Genomic DNA, 19257 nt, shown 5'->3' with positions numbered 1-19257 from the left:
CGTGCGACGGGACGCGGTACACTTATACGGTGACCATGTCGACACAGACAAAAAATGGTGAAAAAACTAATGTCGACCTTTCCCATGTGTATGACTGTCAACCTAATGACCCATACCCTGTAACCCTGCAGCTCCCCGGAACATGTATCCCCCTCCCCTGCACGCTAGCGCTACCATCTCCTTTCCTTCTCAGTGGAGGAACCAAGCAGCATCTGGGTAAGTTACTAAGGGGCATCTGCCAGCCATTGACCTGAGGTTATTGCCCACAGGGTGTGCTGGAATTCCACCTCCAATCGTCATACATGACGCTCCCACCCTCCCTTTGCAGCCCGTCAGTAACCGGTACCTTGACAAGTGCTTTAGGATTTGCCTCTTGATTATTCCGGCCATGCTCGATGCTGCCCCAACCTTAGGTCCTCCACTCACATCCCGGCGGCTGCGGCGACCCAGTCACAGCCCTACCATAGAGAGGCGGGCAGTAGCACTAGTCCTAATGCAGTGACGGTGGCAGCGGCTTCCCTGGAAACAGCACAGCTACGGCGCCGCCATCTTGGTACACTCAAAATGGTTCCTTATGTTGAGGCACAGCAGTACGCTGTAAGCGCCGGGGATAGCTCCCGGGATGTCCCCCTCCCTCTTCCCGGTACCGGCCGGCAAATAACATCAGAAAGCGCTAATTACAACTACACCGACTAAGGGAGGACCAGCCTCTGCCGCCATCAGCAGCAGAAAGGTCTTCAAGGCACTCACTAGGGACCATAGCACCCTCTGCTGGACCTACCCGGGGCAGCTCAGCAGCTGTGGATGGAAAAAAAGCTGCTAGGCTAGGGGACGTTAAGTTTAATTATGCGGCTTATTATAATTGATTTTTTTTTATTTCTTTACAAAATAATTTTTTGTTTGCTGCTGCTTAGAACCATACACTGTGAAGAAAGAAAGAAGAGAAAGGATTCCTACATGGGGTACTCTGGACTGGCTGACATTGCAAATTATCGTTTTTTTACTGTGTTTTCTTTCAATGAAGCAGACTGAACACTGTCGTTTTCAGTATATATCTGTTGCATTGGAAAAACAGTGATGCAAAATAGGGTGAAATTTAATAGGATAAGATAATCAGAAAGTGAGAGATTTGGTAAAGCTGTGTACACACGGGGGCGATTTCAGCATATATCGCCGACAATATGGTCGCTGAACTACCATATTGCCAGCAGAATGTGCATCACCGGGTGCGCGCTCCCGTTTTCAGCCCCCTAATGGTCGTTGCTCCTCCGACCAGCGATTTCTGCTGCCTCTTCTCCCGGGAGGGTGTCAAAAATGGGACACCGAGCAATATGATTGCTTAGCAATATGTTGCCAGCGATCATATTGCTCCATGTGTACGCACCAGTAAGAAATCGTCAGGTTTTTTTTAATGCAGCAGTCATTTACACTTCAAAATCAAACTGGTTTTGCAGTGTAATTGATTGCCGCTTTAAAAAAACTGGAGATTTCTTACCAAATCTCTCACTTTCTGAATCTCTTATCCTATTAAATTTCCCCCATAGTGTCTGAAAGGAAATATCTATATCCCCCTCCTCGATGTGATCTCCTGTCTCGGTACCGGGAGAATAACTCTTAACAAACACTTGGACCAAACACCACAGCTTGCTAAAAGTCACTCTGCTTTATTAGGAGTTTAACAGTAAGTTAAAAGACATGATACATGGGTGTATACAAGTGCATATTACATTCTGATTGGTCTGTTTAGGTAGCAGGGCAAATTCAACAGGGGGGAAGGGAAGGAGGGCATACAAAATATCATACACAAAGAAATGAGTAACAAGGGGGGTTTTCGATTATAGAGGAGTTTAAGCATGAACACACTGCATAGCAATTCCAAGAGGAGGGGTTGGGAGTAGAAGCTCAGTGTGGAAGTGATAAGACACACAGGCTTATTATTTTGTAACCTTGAAATGTAGCTATAGAAAAACAGTCTACCCATAATAAGAACAGTCTACGTGCAAATTCTTATATGCTACATGGGTTCTAAATTTTAACCCTTCAATCCCCTCTTAGAATCATGAATTTAGATGATATGATTCTTCGGAATGGGATCATACGGTCGACGCGAATAACATCGACGGTATTTAGGTCGAAACCGTGAGTCCGACAGTACGGTGTTATCGAAAATTTATGGACAGACAGTAGCAGTAGGTCGAACATAGTTAGGTCGAAATATGCAAGGTCGAAATGAATAAAGGTAGACCGCTATTAGGTCTGCCAGTATATAGGTCGAACTGTTTGAGGGCGAACTAACCATAGGTCGAACTCTATTAGTTCGACCAGTACTATGTCGATATTAATTAGGTCGACCGTTGTTAGGTCGAACTAAAAATAGGACGACCAGTTCAAGGTCGAATAATACAAGATCGAACCTTTAATGGTCGTCCGCTTTTACATCTACAAGTACAAGGTCGAAACTTAATTGGACGACAGCTATTAGGTCGAACTGTATATAGGTCGACCGTGACAAGGTCGATAAGTAAAAGATCGAACCTAATTTGGTCGACCGCTTTTACATCGACAAGTACTAGGTCGAAAATTAATTGGTCGACTGCTATTTGGTCGGCAAACGCAAGGTCGACTGTTTATAATCAGAGCGCATTTCGCTTGCCTTACTCAAGGTCCACCGTTAATAGTTTGATATCTTTCTACGCTGCACCACCCCTAAGTCCCCCTATATTTGTCAAAATCTAAACGCCGCAATATCCCCCTAGTCACCCATCAGTCAGTCAACATGTACACCACGTTGAGCAGCAGTATTCTGACCGTGGCACCAGAAGTGCCAGAATGACTTGCCACTGTTCAGCGCCCAACACCCCCAATAAACCATCACCCATGAAGGTCTCCACCCCTGGGATCCCTCCTTCTCCCTTGCTGCACCCATAAAATACGGCAACCCCCGTTCCCGGCTAAATGCAGACTCCCCAAGCCTCCCCATACAGTCACGCAGCCTCCCGCCTACATTCAGTCGCCTAGCTCCACTCTAGCGTATTGCCGGGGCATATCATCACTGTGGCACCACAAGTGCCAGAATGACCTGCCACTCTTCAGCGCCGCACACGCCCATTAAACCCTCACCCAGGAAGGGCTCCACCCCTGGGATCCCTCCATCTCCCTAGCTGCACCCCTAAAATACGGCACCCCCATTGCCGGCTAAATGCAGACTTCCCAAGCCTCCCCATTCAGTCACACTGCCTCCCGCCTACAATCAGTCGCCTACCTCCACTCTAGCCCATTGCCGGCGCCTATCATGACTGCCGCGCCCAGTAGGCAGCTGCCTAGGGTGCCGCGATCTCGTGGGGCGCTAAAGTCGGACTTTCCAAAATACTAGCATGTCCGTGAGCATCCCTGTTGTACTTAATGCAGATGGCTGCTGTGCAACATGTGAGACCTCCCCCACACTTTCCCTAGAGGCATACTTCCCTACTTTGGTGCCTAACATGACTCACACCGGCCCTGCTGGCACCACAAGTGCCACAACGACCTGGCACTGCTCAGCGCCGCACACCCCCATCCATGAAGGGCTCCACCCCCGGGATCCCTCCATCTCCCTCGCTGCACCCATAAAATACGGCACCCCCATTGCCGCCTAAATGCAGACTTTCCAAGCCTCCCCATACAGTCACACAGCCTCCCGCCTACATTCAGTCGCCTACCTCCACTCTAGCGCATTGCCGGCGCCTATCATCACTGTGGCACCACAAGTGTCAGAATGACCTGCCACTCTTCAGCGCCGCACACGCCCATTAAACCCTCACCCAGGAAGGCCTCCACCCCTGGGATCCCTCCATCTCCCTAGCTGCACCCCTAAAATACGGCACCCCCATTGCCGGCTAAATGCAGACTTCCCAAGCCTCCCCATTCAGTCACACTGCCTCCCGCCTACAATCAGTCGCCTACCACCACTCTAGCCCATTGCCGGCGCCTATCATGACTGCCGCGCCCAGTAGGCAGCTGCCTAGGGTGCCGCGATCTCGTGGGGCGCTAAAGTCGGACTTTCCAAAATACTAGCATGTCCGTGAGCATCCCTGTTGTACTTAATGCAGATGGCTGCTGTGCAACATGTGAGACCTCCCCCACACTTTCCCTAGAGGCATACTTCCCTACTTTGGTGCCTAACATGACTCACACCGGCCCTGCTGGCACCACAAGTGCCACAACGACCTGGCACTGCTCAGCGCCGCACACCCCCATCCATGAAGGTCTCCACCCCTGGGATCCCTCCTTCTCCCTTGCTGCACCCATAAAATACGGCAACCCCCGTTCCCGGCTAAATGCAGACTCCCCAAGCCTCCCCATACAGTCACGCAGCCTCCCGCCTACATTCAGTCGCCTAGCTCCACTCTAGCGTATTGCCGGGGCATATCATCACTGTGGCACCACAAGTGCCAGAATGACCTGCCACTCTTCAGCGCCGCACACGCCCATTAAACCCTCACCCAGGAAGGGCTCCACCCCTGGGATCCCTCCATCTCCCTAGCTGCACCCCTAAAATACGGCACCCCCATTGCCGGCTAAATGCAGACTTCCCAAGCCTCCCCATTCAGTCACACTGCCTCCCGCCTACAATCAGTCGCCTACCTCCACTCTAGCCCATTGCCGGCGCCTATCATGACTGCCGCGCCCAGTAGGCAGCTGCCTAGGGTGCCGCGATCTCGTGGGGCGCTAAAGTCGGACTTTCCAAAATACTAGCATGTCCGTGAGCATCCCTGTTGTACTTAATGCAGATGGCTGCTGTGCAACATGTGAGACCTCCCCCACACTTTCCCTAGAGGCATACTTCCCTACTTTGGTGCCTAACATGACTCACACCGGCCCTGCTGGCACCACAAGTGCCACAACGACCTGGCACTGCTCAGCGCCGCACACCCCCATCCATGAAGGGCTCCACCCCCGGGATCCCTCCATCTCCCTCGCTGCACCCATAAAATACGGCACCCCCATTGCCGCCTAAATGCAGACTTTCCAAGCCTCCCCATACAGTCACACAGCCTCCCGCCTACATTCAGTCGCCTACCTCCACTCTAGCGCATTGCCGGCGCCTATCATCACTGTGGCACCACAAGTGTCAGAATGACCTGCCACTCTTCAGCGCCGCACACGCCCATTAAACCCTCACCCAGGAAGGCCTCCACCCCTGTTATCCCTCCATTTCCCTCGTTGCACCCCTAAAATACGGCACCCCCATTGCCGGCTAAATGCAGACTCCCCAAACCTCCCCATTCAGTCACACTGCCTCCCGCCTACAATCAGTCGCCTACCTCCACTCTAGCGCATTGCCGGCGCCTAACAGGACTGTGGCACTACAAGTGCCAGAATGACCTGTCACTGTGCAGCGCTGCAAACACACCCGCTACACACTCACCCATCACAGTCTGCACCCCTGGGATCCCTCCATCTCACTAGCTGTACCCCTAAAATACGGCACCCCAAAGCACCCCTATACCCGACTAAATCCACACTCCCCAAAGTCACACTGCATCTCTTGTACATGTAGACGCCCAGCTCTACGCTAGCGCATTGCCGGGGCCTATCATGACTGTGGCACTACAAGTGCCAGAATGACCTGTCACTGTGCAGCGCTGCAAACACACCCGCTACACACTCACCCATCACAGTCTGCACCCCTGGGATCCCTCCATCTCACTAGCTGTACCCCTAAAATACGGCACCCCAAAGCACCCCTATACCCGACTAAATCCACACTCCCCTAAACCTCCAACTAGTCAACCCGCAGTTAATGTTTATAACCCCAACAAAACACTGTTAGAGGTTTTATGGACACTGTTTTTAATTGTGGTACTACAGGTCCCATAATGGCCTGGCAGTGTGCTGCGCTATGCTAGCGCTGACGCTCCGCCTCCCATCATGTACTGTGTCATATGTGATTTATTTGGCAGTTGGCAGGTGTGTGTAACCTTTTTAACTTTAAAAGGTAATGGTTCTGGCAGCACTTCATAAACAAACTAACAAACATCACAGTTTCTTCGCGCCAATATTCCACCATTCAGATATGCGCTCCAAAGGCATCATTTAAATGAACAAATCAGGATGCCCTCTATGTATTGTGGTGCCACTAAGCTGTCCAATGAAACCATAGCAATGTTATTTTGAAGGAGGAGCTATGTTTTGCCGCTCTTTTACACAATAAAAACTGTCCCCTCCCTTGCTTAGGCGCCATTTGCTAGAGATTGCTGCCTTGCTGCGTAAGTTTGGCTGGCTTCTCGTTATTGGCTTTTGGATTACAATCACCGGCAGGAGAGCTTTGCTGAGCCGAGTAGTGTTCTGACGACGCCTGGAAGGAGTGACCGTAAGGCGCAGAGGAGGAGACCCACCGGCAGAGCAGGAGACCCATTGGACCGGAACCTGTGGAATTTCTCTTCTTCACTGTAAGCGCAGAACTCCCTCCTCCTCTCCACCCATAGACACTGTGCTGTATCTAGTCCCCCCCCCCCCCCCACTCCGCTTCACCTTTTACAATTATCTCCATTACACCAACCTCTGTTCCCCCTGCCCCCCACACCACCAGAGGGTATTCTCCCGGTCCCACCTCCCTACCACCGGCCCCCCCCTCACAACACCACAGGGTATTCTCCCGGTCCCACCTCCCTACCACCGGCCCCCCTCACAACACCACAGGGTATTCTCCCGGACCCGCCTTACACCCGCACCCCCCATACTTAATCAAACTGCTCCCCTACACCACAGGCTTAATCTCCGGGTCTGCCCTCATTACACTCTCACACACTAACCCCAGCATCCTCTACACACTTAGTATGAATTTTTATATACAGACTATATAGTACCGTTAGGTAAATGTCTTGCTTTATGTCTTTCAATTTAGTCCTAACTTTTTATATGTACTGTTTAATGTGTCCTGCTTTAAAACAGGTGTTGTCAGTGAGCATGACTGGAAAATAATGCAGGTGTCACTATGGCTGACTTTGCATCCATGGCGACGCCTGTCTTATTCCTCAGTCATCCCCACTCACCAGTCGCTCATGCTGATTGGTGTGGATTAGGCCTTGCTTTTGATTGATGGATTTTTTTTACACAGGTGTTGTCAGTGAGCATGACTGGAAAATAATGCAGGTGTCACTATGGCTGACTTTGCATCCATGGCGACGCCTGTCTTATTCCTCAGTCATCCCCACTCACCAGTCGCTCATGCTGATTGGTGTGGATTAGGCCTTGCTTTTGATTGATGGATTTTTTGGACACAGGTGTTGTCAGTGAGCATGACTGGAAAATAATGCAGGTGTCACTATGGCTGACTTTGCATCCATGGCGACGCCTGTCTTATTCCTCAGTCATCCCCACTCACCAGTCGCTCATGCTGATTGGTGTGGATTAGGCCTTGCTTTTGATTGATGGATTTTTTTTACACAGGTGTTGTCAGTGAGCATGACTGGAAAATAATGCAGGTGTCACTATGGCTGACTTTGCATCCATGGCGACGCCTGTCTTATTCCTCAGTCATCCCCACTCACCAGTCGCTCATGCTGATTGGTGTGGATTAGGCCTTGCTTTTGATTGATGGATTTTTTGGACACAGGTGTTGTCAGTGAGCATGACTGGAAAATAATGCAGGTGTCACTATGGCTGACTTTGCATCCATGGCGACGCCTGTCTTATTCCTCAGTCATCCCCACTCACCAGTCGCTCATGCTGATTGGTGTGGATTAGGCCTTGCTTTTGATTGATGGATTTTTTGGACACAGGTGTTGTCAGTGAGCATGACTGGAAAATAATGCAGGTGTCACTATGGCTGACTTTGCATCCATGGCGACGCCTGTCTTATTCCTCAGTCATCCCCACTCACCAGTCGCTCATGCTGATTGGTGTGGATTAGGCCTTGCTTTTGATTGATGGATTTTTTGGACACAGGTGTTGTCAGTGAGCATGACTGGAAAATAATGCAGGTGTCACTATGGCTGACTTTGCATCCATGGCGACGCCTGTCTTATTCCTCAGTCATCCCCACTCACCAGTCGCTCATGCTGATTGGTGTGGATTAGGCCTTGCTTTTGATTGATGGATTTTTTTTACACAGGTGTTGTCAGTGAGCATGACTGGAAAATAATGCAGGTGTCACTATGGCTGACTTTGCATCCATGGCGACGCCTGTCTTATTCCTCAGTCATCCCCACTCACCAGTCGCTCATGCTGATTGGTGTGGATTAGGCCTTGCTTTTGATTGATGGATTTTTTGGACACAGGTGTTGTCAGTGAGCATGACTGGAAAATAATGCAGGTGTCACTATGGCTGACTTTGCATCCATGGCGACGCCTGTCTTATTCCTCAGTCATCCCCACTCACCAGTCGCTCATGCTGATTGGTGTGGATTAGGCCTTGCTTTTGATTGATGGATTTTTTTTACACAGGTGTTGTCAGTGAGCATGACTGGAAAATAATGCAGGTGTCACTATGGCTGACTTTGCATCCATGGCGACGCCTGTCTTATTCCTCAGTCATCCCCACTCACCAGTCGCTCATGCTGATTGGTGTGGATTAGGCCTTGCTTTTGATTGATGGATTTTTTGGACACAGGTGTTGTCAGTGAGCATGACTGGAAAATAATGCAGGTGTCACTATGGCTGACTTTGCATCCATGGCGACGCCTGTCTTATTCCTCAGTCATCCCCACTCACCAGTCGCTCATGCTGATTGGTGTGGATTAGGCCTTGCTTTTGATTGATGGATTTTTTTTACACAGGTGTTGTCAGTGAGCATGACTGGAAAATAATGCAGGTGTCACTATGGCTGACTTTGCATCCATGGCGACGCCTGTCTTATTCCTCAGTCATCCCCACTCACCAGTCGCTCATGCTGATTGGTGTGGATTAGGCCTTGCTTTTGATTGATGGATTTTTTGGACACAGGTGTTGTCAGTGAGCATGACTGGAAAATAATGCAGGTGTCACTATGGCTGACTTTGCATCCATGGCGACGCCTGTCTTATTCCTCAGTCATCCCCACTCACCAGTCGCTCATGCTGATTGGTGTGGATTAGGCCTTGCTTTTGATTGATGGATTTTTTTTACACAGGTGTTGTCAGTGAGCATGACTGGAAAATAATGCAGGTGTCACTATGGCTGACTTTGCATCCATGGCGACGCCTGTCTTATTCCTCAGTCATCCCCACTCACCAGTCGCTCATGCTGATTGGTGTGGATTAGGCCTTGCTTTTGATTGATGGATTTTTTGGACACAGGTGTTGTCAGTGAGCATGACTGGAAAATAATGCAGGTGTCACTATGGCTGACTTTGCATCCATGGCGACGCCTGTCTTATTCCTCAGTCATCCCCACTCACCAGTCGCTCATGCTGATTGGTGTGGATTAGGCCTTGCTTTTGATTGATGGATTTTTTGGACACAGGTGTTGTCAGTGAGCATGACTGGAAAATAATGCAGGTGTCACTATGGCTGACTTTGCATCCATGCCGACGCCTGTCTTATTCCTCAGTCATCCCCACTCACCAGTCGCTCATGCTGATTGGTCTGGATTAGGCCTTGCTTTTGATTGATGGTTTTTTTGGACACAGGTGTTGTCAGTGAGCATGACTGGAAAATCCATTCAGATGGGTGACATGGCAAAGACCAGTTATGTTAATTCTATAATAGAGAATTGATTTATTTTTCCGGTACTTGTGTAATAGCACGGCGCCCTGATAATGGGTCTCACGATGTCTTTATCGCATCGCATGCCATACACGCAACGCGATATCGGGCGTTATTTGCCATGCAATGGGATGGCATGTGATTATACATTGTATAAGCACCCTAATGGGTGCTTAAATGCACCTCCATGCCACCCCTCCCCCCCCCCCCCCCCACACCCAGTATAAACGTGAACCCGAAGGGTTACGAGCGCAGGGACCCCGCGAGGGGACACACGGATACCTGTGAAGGTATCCGCGTTCCCTTGCGGGTGTCGCTGTGCTCGCCACACTTTCTATTCTCAACTCCACGTGGATAGTGGGGGTATGAAAAGGTCGTAGGACGTGTACCGCCGTTTATACTGGGGTGGTGGCATGGGGGTGCATTTAAGCATTTTAAGCACCCGTGAGGGTGCTTATATAATTTATAATCGCATGGCATTGTATGCCATATACAATGGCATACAATTTTAAAATTGTATGCCATCGTATACTATAGCACGAAATAGCGTCGCATCGCATACCATCGCATGTGAAATGGTATGCAATGCTATGGGCGCCGTGTTAGTACACAAGTACCATTTTTCCTAAACAATATGTATGTGTGTGTATAAATATATACATGGATGTTTATCTATACATAAAATATCTATATATAATCTAAAACATTGCTTTTGTCCCTTAAGTTTATTTTTTTAGAAATGTCCCAGGAAGAAAGAAGCAGGCTTTCTCTCTCCTCAGAGGAAGAGCAGGCATCGCAACAGAGAGAAGAATTGGATTTACCAATGGCTCAACAAGAAAGAGGTAGACTTTCTCTCTCTTCACAGGAAGAAGCAGAGCAGAGACAACCATCACAGAGTGCCAAAGAAGATGACGCTGGAGAAGCAATCGGCAGAGGACCCAATTTCACAGATGAAGAAACTGAGACCCTCATCACTCAGGTAATACATCACTTTGTTAAGCTGTTTGATCCACAGGAAAGGACTTCACAAGCCAGGTTGCCAAGCACGGCATGGGATGAAGTTTCACGTGCAGTCAGCGGAGAGGGGATTTTCCACCGAACACAGGAAAGCTGCAAGAAGAGGTGGCGTGACTGCAGAAGAGCAACCAGTCTGAAGATGCAGAGTGGCCACAAGCTGAAGAAGGATTGGGAGAAGAAGCTAGAAGAGTTCTTGAAGGTTGTCCCAGAAGAAAGGCCTGGAACCAGTGCACAAGGTATAATTTCTTTGGGTGTTTGTTTTTATGCATATGTAAGGGTGTCTATATGTTTGACTCTTAAAGCTTGCAGCTTAAGGAGTCAGAGGGCCTGCAACATAAATTATATAGACATGCACTTGCATTTTGCTGTTAAAAATCATTCAATATGCTTTACATGATTTCTCAAGGGCATGAAAGTAAAACTTAATCTTTATACAGACTTATTTAATTAAATTTAGTGTAGACTACCTTGTAATGCAATTACAAATATATTAACTCTAACATAATTTTTTTAAGGTGCTACAAAGGATGCAGCAAAAAAGAAGACGGCAAAGGAAACCACGCCGCACAAGCAGGCAAAAAAATCACAAACAGGTGAGGAATGCCATTGCTAATTTAGGATGTACCATTTGAAAGAGCTGAAATATTATTATCTCTTATATATTTGGCTACATGTGTCAATCATCCTTTAGAGTGTGTCTATAACGCTGGGCGGGTCACACATGAAACGCCGCCACCCCCCACCTAGCCTTATACACACATAAACATACACAAGTAGCCAAAGATATAATACACACATTGGCCTCTGCCTGCACCACTCCCCCCGCCCCCCCCCCCCCCCTCCCTGCAGCTGTAAACCTGAGGAACCACAAGTCAGGTCAGTAAAAAAAGCAGCGCATACCCCCTAAGTGGTGCGTCCCCAGTTGCCCCCCAACCCTGCGCATCTCCCGCAGGTGGCACCAGACTGAACACCACACAACAATCTCTCACCCGTGTACATCTGCAGCAATGCCACCAGCACAGCAAACCACCTCATCTATGGACAGTGTCCCCGCACCACACAATCTTCCAACAGTGCCCACAGCCCTCAGTCTCCCAGCACCATCGCCAGCCGCACTGCCCCCAATACGCCCCCCCCCCCACATCTCAAGCACAGTGTCCCCACCCATCAGACACCTGCATTCCCCCCCAAGTACAATCTCCCACCAGTGTCCACACACCTTGTCCCACTCTAGAATCACCAGCCCACCATGCTCTCCAGACAGCGTCCCCAGCTATCAGTCCCCCACCAGCCTCACCCCACAAACTCTCTCACCAGTGTCCACAGCCATCACTCACCCAGCACAATAACAAGACGCCACGCACTCAATCTCCACCCTCTCTAATCTCCAGCCCAGTGTACCAACCCATCACACCCCCAATAGCGTCAACATCCACAATAACATGCCACCGCAATCTCCCGCCCTCATTCCCCTGCCAACATCGCCATCAGCACTGCAACCCCACCACCCCCAGACAGTCTCACCATCCGTCAGTCTCCAATCAGCATCACCAGCTGCCCTCCCTAAAATGTTTCCACAGCCTATCGCCCAACCACAAGACCCGGTGCACCGCACTCCCTAGTTATCCTGCCACTGTCCCCAGTCATCAGTCCCCCGGCAGCATAACCAACCAAAACAAACAGCCCTCCTCATCCCCCCCCCATCACAGCCAATCTCTGGACAGTGCCCTCAGTCCCTCTACACCTGCACCCTCTCCCACTAATCTCCTGCCACTGTCCCCACAGCTTAATCCCCCAGCAAGCATCAACAGCCCCTACACCACCCACATGCGGCCATGCACCTAACCAAACCACAAAACCGTCAAGGCTCAACCCACAGCCTGCAACTACACAACCCACATTATCCACAAACCTGCCACTTCCATTCCCACACCAACCCCAAAGCAGCTACACCCACCCATAGAACCCCTGCAATAAATAACTACACAGGTTAAGGGGGCGCAGCCCCTTACGACGGTGTGAAGGGCGCGATGAATCACCTAATAAGCAATAATAACTATTGTATAATGGTTATCTTTTTTTTACATAATGATCACCAACAGATTCCACATTTGAGGATCCAAAGGCGGAAAAGATGACGCCGCTGAAGAAGACTAAAACTTCGCACACAAGTGAGGAATGCAATTGTTCATTTATGTAGTACTAACATTTTCATTTAGGAAGTAATATTTGAAAGACCTGAAATATTAGTGCTTATTATAGAATAGTTGTTTAAGTAATGACCTTTTTTTATAAAAAGGATCACCAGCTGATTCAACACCTGAAGATCGCCAGACGGAAAAGGAGATGACGCCGCGGAAGAAGTCGAAAACTTCACACACAAGTGAGGAATGCAATTGTTCATTTATGTAGTACTAACATTTTCATTTAGGAAGTAATATTTGAAAGACCTGAAATATTAGTGCTTATTATAGAATAGTTGTTTAAGTATTGGTTACCTTTTTTTCCAAAAAAGGATCACCAGCTGATTCAACACCTGAAGATCGCCAGACGGAAAAGGAGATGACGCCGCTGAAGAAGACTAAAACTTCGCACACAAGTGAGGAATGCAATTGTTCATTTATGTAGTACTAACATTTTCATTTAGGAAGTAATATTTGAAAGACCTGAAATATTAGTGCTTATTATAGAATAGTTGTTTAAGTATTGGTTACCTTTTTTTCCAAAAAAGGATCACCAGCTGATTCAACACCTGAAGATCGCCAGACGGAAAAGGAGATGACGCCGCTGAAGAAGACTAAAACTTCGCACACAAGTGAGGAATGCAATTGTTCATTTATGTAGTACCAACATTTTCATTTAGGAAGTAATATTTGAAAGACCTGAAATATTAGTGCTTATTATAGAATAGTTGTTTAAGTATTGGTTATCTTTTTTTCCAAAAAAGGATCACCAGCTGATTCAACACCTGAAGATCGCCAGACGGAAAAAGGGATGACGCCGCTGAAGAAGACTAAAACTTCGCACACAAGTGAGGAATGCAATTGTTCATTTATGTAGTACTAACATTTTCATTTAGGAAGTAATATTTGAAAGAACTGAAATGTTAGTGCTTATTATAGAATAGTTGTTTAAGTAATGACCTTTTTTTATAAAAAGGATCACCAGCTGATTCAACACCTGAAGATCGCCAGACGGAAAAGGAGATGACGCCGCGGAAGAAGTCGAAAACTTCACACACAAGTGAGGAATGCAATTGTTCATTTATGTAGTACTAACATTTTCATTTAGGAAGTAATATTTGAAAGACCTGAAATATTAGTGCTTATTATAGAATAGTTGTTTAAGTATTGGTTACCTTTTCCAAAAAAGGATCACCAGCTGATTCAACACCTGAAGATCGCCAGACGGAAAAGGAGATGACGCCGCTGAAGAAGACTAAAACTTTGCACACAAGTGAGGAATGCAATTGTTCATTTATGTAGTACTAACATTTTCATTTAGGAAGTAATATTTGAAAGGACTGAAATGTTAGTGCTTATTATAGAATAGTTGTTTAAGTAATGTTTACCTTTTTTCCAAAAAAGGATCACCAGCTGATTCAACACCTGAAGATCGCCAGACGGAAAAGGAGATCACGCCGCTGAAGAAGACTAAAACTTCGCACACAAGTGAGGAATGCAATTGTTCATTTATGTAGTTCTAACATTTAGGAAGTACCATTTGAAAGCCAAAATATTTGTGGTTATTACTTAAATATTAACAAATAGTCTGAAATGATTTTTTTTTTTTTTTTATAAGAATCACCAATGCATTCAAAGACAGCAAAGGAAATCACATCGCAGAATACGTCAAAAACAGAACAAACAGGTGAGGAATGTGATTTTTAATAAATGTTTTACTTTAAAAATGACAAACGTACCATTAGTTTATGTTTGAATATTACAGCTGCTGTTGAAAAGGTCAAGAGAAGGGTTTCTTTTGGAGCATTTCAGAAAGAAACCACAGCACCAACCGGTGAGCTGCCTGGTAAGCCATGGTCAAAAATAAATTAACCTTTTCAGTACAAATATTACAAACATTATCAAATTATTTTGGTATTTTTCAATTATAGCAACACTAATGGAGGAAATGGAAAGTGTCCCTCTGCTTCAAACATCGTTGCAAGACGTTACAATGCAACAAGAAGCTGAAACACAGAGCCAAACTCTTGAGGACCAGCATGTTTCACATAAAATACCGGAATCTGCACAACAAGGTTAGAATTCAAATTTGTGAATATGTTTGATGGAAAAATGAATATTACATAAAAAACTAAACTGATTTTTGTATTATAGATTCACATCAAACTGCCATTCTGGAGGCTTTGAGGCAATTGGAGGAAAGAAGAGCTGAAGATGCTGAAAGGAATGCAAGTCGTTTTGACAAGATGGAACAGAGCATCAATCAGATGAATGCAACCATCAGTCAACAAACAGAGGCAATGATATCGATTGGTCGATACTTTGATGAACTTGTGGCATCAAATGTATCTCTGGCTGGACATGTACAGACAATGCAGCAGAAGATTGATAACATGACCACAACACAGAACCAAGAGAGGGAAGGACAGGTGACTCTGCAACAAATGAGTACACAACTGACTGACTTCCAGGCCAACCATTCAGTGCAATGTCAACACATGGAACAGATTCTACAGTGCATGCTTATGTGGCAGCAGCAGTGCAATGCCAATAGCAGCATGATCTGTACAAGCCTTCAGCTGATGACAGAAGAAAGATCTTCAGCCGCACAAGTTCGTGGACTCCGACAAACTTCACCATCAACATCATTGATTGATCCTGGTTGGTATGCTCGACAAGAGGAAGCTGAAAGGGCATACCAAAGCCATCAAAGACGGGATCAAATGGAGCAGGCTAGACCACAAGGACAGTTGATGCAGTCCCTAACACATGACCGCCGTGTTTGGGATAGAGCACTTGATCTGGTACGGGAAGATGTAGCGGAGGAGGAGCGGCTCAAAAGAGAACAACAGGAGGCTGAGCGTGCCAGAGCCGAAGAGGCTGAGCGTGCCAGAGCCAAGGAGGCGGAGCGGGTCAGAGCCGAGGAGACTGAGCGTACCAGAGCAGAGAAGGAGAACTTTGATCGATTAACACAAGAAATGTGGAACAGAGCAGCGAAGGAAAATGAGGAGAGAGTACAAAGCGAGAGAGAGGCAGACATAACCCAGCAGAAGAAGCAGGCGGACATGGGCCAACAGGAAACGCAGGCGAGCTTGTGCCTGATGGAGATGCTGATTACAGCACGGCAAAAAGAACAGCAGCAGCATGTTGCCACAGGAAGTGAGGAGCAGCAGGTGTTCAAAGGACCAAAGGACAAGGTTCTCAGATCCACAAAGGAGGTCATTGCTGCAAGAATGGCAAATGAGAAGGCTGACGGAGCCAAGGAGGAGCATTCTTGGGGAGTGGTTAAAGGAAACCAGAACAAAGGCCAGCAGAAGGAGCAGAAAGACACGGCACAACAGGAGACACTGGCAAGCATGCGCCTGACAGACATGTTGACGACAGCACAACAAAACCGGGCAAGTTTAAAGAAGCAGCATATGGCCACAGGAAGTAAGGAGCACAAGGTTGTCAGAGGAACAAAGGAAAAGGTGGTTAGAGCCATAAAGGAGGGCAAGGCAGGAAGACAAAAAAGGACAAAGGCTGGCACAGCACAGGAGGAGCTTCATTGGAGAGTGGTGTATGACAAGAAAGAGACAGAACAGCTGAAGGAGCAGGCGCTCAAAGCTCCAAAGGTCAAGGTGGTCAGAGAACCAAAGGAGGTGAAGCAGGCCAGAGAACCAAAGGAGGTGAAGCAGGCCAGAGAACCAAAGGAGGTGAAGCAGGCCAGAGAACCAAAGGAGGTGAAGCAGGCCAAAGAACCAAAGGTGGTGAAGCAGGCCAGAGAACCAAAGGTGGTGAAGCAGGCCAGAGAACCAAAGGTGGACCAGGAGGGCAGAGCCCCAAAGGTGGACCAGGAGGGCAGAGCCCCAAAGGTGGACCAGGAGGGCAGAGCCCCAAAGGTGGACCAGGAGGGCAGAGCCCCAAAGGTGGACCAGGAGGGCAGAGCCCCAAAGGTGGACCCTGAAAAAGAAAAAGATGACCAAGCCTAACCTAAAGGTAACTTTAATTATATTTTATTTACTTTTGTATGTTAAATAAATCTGTTGAATAATGCTTATGCATGATGATTTTATTTCCATTTGAAAATAACTTTGTTTTCCATCAAGGCACTACAACAGAAGGCTGCCACACTATCAAGCATCAAGGGGTCCAGTCTGCAAAGAGACGACGGGCTGTCATAAGGCTTTCCAGTGCTGCGGCAGAGGGTAAGTTGCCTCATGCTTTCTTCGCAGGGTTAGAGTGATGTAGGGTAAGGGACAGATAGCAGAGGGTTGAAAACTTTAGTCAATAACTCACACTTTCTTTCAGAAATAACGTCCAAGAAGGCTCTGCACCTCTGCCACACTGAAGATTCGTCAAGCATCAAGGGGTCCAGTCTGCAAAGAGACGACGGGCTGTCATAAGGCTTTCCAGTGCTGCGGCAGAGGGTAAGTTGCCTCATGCTTTCTTCGCAGGGTTAGAGTGATGTAGGGTAAGGGACAGATAGCAGAGGGTTGAAAACTTTAGTCAATAACTCACACTTTCTTTCAGAAATAACGTCCAAGAAGGCTCTGCACCTCTGCCACACTGAAGATTCGTCAAGCATCAAGGGGTCCAGTCTGCAAAGAGACGACGGGCTGTCATAAGGCTTTCCAGTGCTGCGGCAGAGGGTAAGTTGCCTCATGCTTTCTTCGCAGGGTTAGAGTGATGTAGGGTAAGGGACAGATAGCAGAGGGTTGAAAACTTTAGTCAATAACTCACACTTTCTTTCAGAAATAACGTCCAAGAAGGCTCTGCACCTCTGCCACACTGAAGATTCGTCAAGCATCAAGGGGTCCAGTCTGCAAAGAGACGACGGGCTGTCATAAGGCTTTCCAGTGCTGCGGCAGAGGGTAAGTTGCCTCATGCTTTCTTCGCAGGGTTAGAGTGATGTAGGGTAAGGGACAGATAGCAGAGGGTTGAAAACTTTAGTCAATAACTCACACTTTCTTTCAGAAATAACGTCCAAGAAGGCTCTGCACCTCTGCCACACTGAAGATTCGTCAAGCATCAAGGGGTCCAGTCTGCAAAGAGACGACGGGCTGTCATAAGGCTTTCCAGTGCTGCGGCAGAGGGTAAGTTGCCTCATGCTTTCTTCGCAGGGTTAGAGTGATGTAGGGTAAGGGACAGATAGCAGAGGGTTGAAAACTTTAGTCAATAACTCACACTTTCTTTCAGAAATAACGTCCAAGAAGGCTCTGCACCTCTGCCACACTGAAGATTCGTCAAGCATCAAGGGGTCCAGTCTGCAAAGAGACGACGGGCTGTCATAAGGCTTTCCAGTGCTGCGGCAGAGGGTAAGTTGCCTCATGCTTTCTTCGCAGGGTTAGAGTGATGTAGGGTAAGGGACAGATAGCAGAGGGTTGAAAACTTTAGTCAATAACTCACACTTTCTTTCAGAAATAACGTCCAAGAAGGCTCTGCACCTCTGCCACACTGAAGATTCGTCAAGCATCAAGGGGTCCAGTCTGCAAAGAGACGACGGGCTGTCATAAGGCTTTCCAGTGCTGCGGCAGAGGGTAAGTTGCCTCATGCTTTCTTCGCAGGGTTAGAGTGATGTAGGGTAAGGGACAGATAGCAGAGGGTTGAAAACTTTAGTCAATAACTCACACTTTCTTTCAGAAATAACGTCCAAGAAGGCTCTGCACCTCTGCCACACTGAAGATTCGTCAAGCATCAAGGGGTCCAGTCTGCAAAGAGACGACGGGCTGTCATAAGGCTTTCCAGTGCTGTGGCAGAGGGTAAGTTGCCTCATGCTTTCTTCGCAGGGTTAGAGTGATGTAGGGTAAGGGACAGATAGCAGAGGGTTGAAAACTTTAGTCAATAACTCACACTTTCTTTCAGAAATAACGTCCAAGAAGGCTCTGCACCTCTGCCACACTGAAGATTCGTCAAGCATCAAGGGGTCCAGTCTGCAAAGAGACGACGGGCTGTCATAAGGCTTTCCAGTGCTGCGGCAGAGGGTAAGTTGCCTCATGCTTTCTTCGCAGGGTTAGAGTGATGTAGGGTAAGGGACAGATAGCAGAGGGTTGAAAACTTTAGTCAATAACTCACACTTTCTTTCAGAAATAACGTCCAAGAAGGCTCTGCACCTCTGCCACACTGAAGATTCGTCAAGCATCAAGGGGTCCAGTCTGCAAAGAGACGACGGGCTGTCATAAGGCTTTCCAGTGCTGCGGCAGAGGGTAAGTTGCCTCATGCTTTCTTCGCAGGGTTAGAGTGATGTAGGGTAAGGGACAGATAGCAGAGGGTTGAAAACTTTAGTCAATAACTCACACTTTCTTTCAGAAATAACGTCCAAGAAGGCTCTGCACCTCTGCCACACTGAAGATTCGTCAAGCATCAAGGGGTCCAGTCTGCAAAGAGACGACGGGCTGTCATAAGGCTTTCCA

General features: G+C 47.7%; 3 protein-coding genes and 1 long non-coding RNA gene across 6 annotated transcripts in view; 3 read left to right on the top strand and 1 right to left on the bottom strand.

Moving 5' to 3' along the window:
• BLTP3A (bridge-like lipid transfer protein family member 3A) overlaps positions 1-768 on the bottom strand; it is a 79461-nt gene extending 78693 nt beyond the window's left edge. For all 3 annotated transcript variants that reach the window (XM_083173128.1, XM_083173127.1, XM_083173129.1), the window contains exon 1: positions 347-768. Coding sequence is in view for 1 of the 3 variants with exons in the window: in XM_083173127.1 (XP_083029253.1) it covers positions 347-390 (44 nt within the window). In the remaining 2 variants the exon portion in view is untranslated. The remainder of the gene's footprint in view (positions 1-346) is intronic.
• Positions 257-13526, top strand: LOC146058452 (uncharacterized). The gene is made up of 8 exons (XM_083170735.1): positions 257-1681; positions 6217-6431; positions 10390-10918; positions 11198-11275; positions 12785-12853; positions 12982-13065; positions 13198-13281; positions 13414-13526. Exons 3-8 carry the CDS (start codon positions 10405-10407, stop codon positions 13524-13526), a joined length of 942 nt encoding a protein of 313 aa, XP_083026861.1. The 5' UTR covers positions 257-1681; positions 6217-6431; positions 10390-10404.
• A 523-nt stretch (positions 13527-14049) lies between these two features.
• Positions 14050-17052, top strand: LOC146060175 (uncharacterized). Its single transcript, XM_083173126.1, has 7 exons — positions 14050-14138; positions 14270-14353; positions 14484-14552; positions 14631-14711; positions 14797-14940; positions 15020-16843; positions 16954-17052. The coding sequence occupies exons 1-6, from the start codon at positions 14102-14104 to the stop codon at positions 16834-16836; spliced, it is 2232 nt and encodes a 743-aa protein (XP_083029252.1). The 5' UTR covers positions 14050-14101; the 3' UTR covers positions 16837-16843; positions 16954-17052.
• A 1440-nt stretch (positions 17053-18492) lies between these two features.
• On the top strand, positions 18493-18828 carry LOC146058909 (uncharacterized). The gene is made up of 2 exons (XR_014470035.1): positions 18493-18606; positions 18710-18828. It is a non-coding gene; the product is annotated as an uncharacterized LOC146058909 (long non-coding RNA).
• Positions 18829-19257: the final 429 nt, after the last annotated feature.

This window comes from Crinia signifera, chromosome 2 (genome assembly GCF_055691185.1).
Source record: "Crinia signifera chromosome 2, ASM5569118v1, whole genome shotgun sequence".
In the NCBI taxonomy this organism is placed as follows: Eukaryota; Metazoa; Chordata; class Amphibia; order Anura; family Myobatrachidae; genus Crinia; species Crinia signifera.
Note: the sequence above shows the minus strand (reverse complement) of the source record. Positions and strands in the feature narration are given on the sequence as shown.

Bases quoted from the DNA above. Each gene is read 5' to 3' on its own strand.
- LOC146058452 (XM_083170735.1), top strand. From the start codon at position 10,405: ATGTCCCAGGAAGAAAGAAGCAGGCTTTCTCTCTCCTCAGAGGAAGAG. The intron at 11,276-12,784 runs GTGAGGAATGCC...GATCACCAACAG, and splicing joins GGCAAAAAAATCACAAACAG to ATTCCACATTTGAGGATCCA. The intron at 13,066-13,197 runs GTGAGGAATGCA...TTTCCAAAAAAG, and splicing joins GTCGAAAACTTCACACACAA to GATCACCAGCTGATTCAACA.
- LOC146060175 (XM_083173126.1), top strand. From the start codon at position 14,102: ATGACGCCGCTGAAGAAGACTAAAACTTTGCACACAA. The intron at 14,139-14,269 runs GTGAGGAATGCA...TTTCCAAAAAAG, and splicing joins GACTAAAACTTTGCACACAA to GATCACCAGCTGATTCAACA. The intron at 14,941-15,019 runs GTTAGAATTCAA...TTTGTATTATAG, and splicing joins ACCGGAATCTGCACAACAAG to ATTCACATCAAACTGCCATT.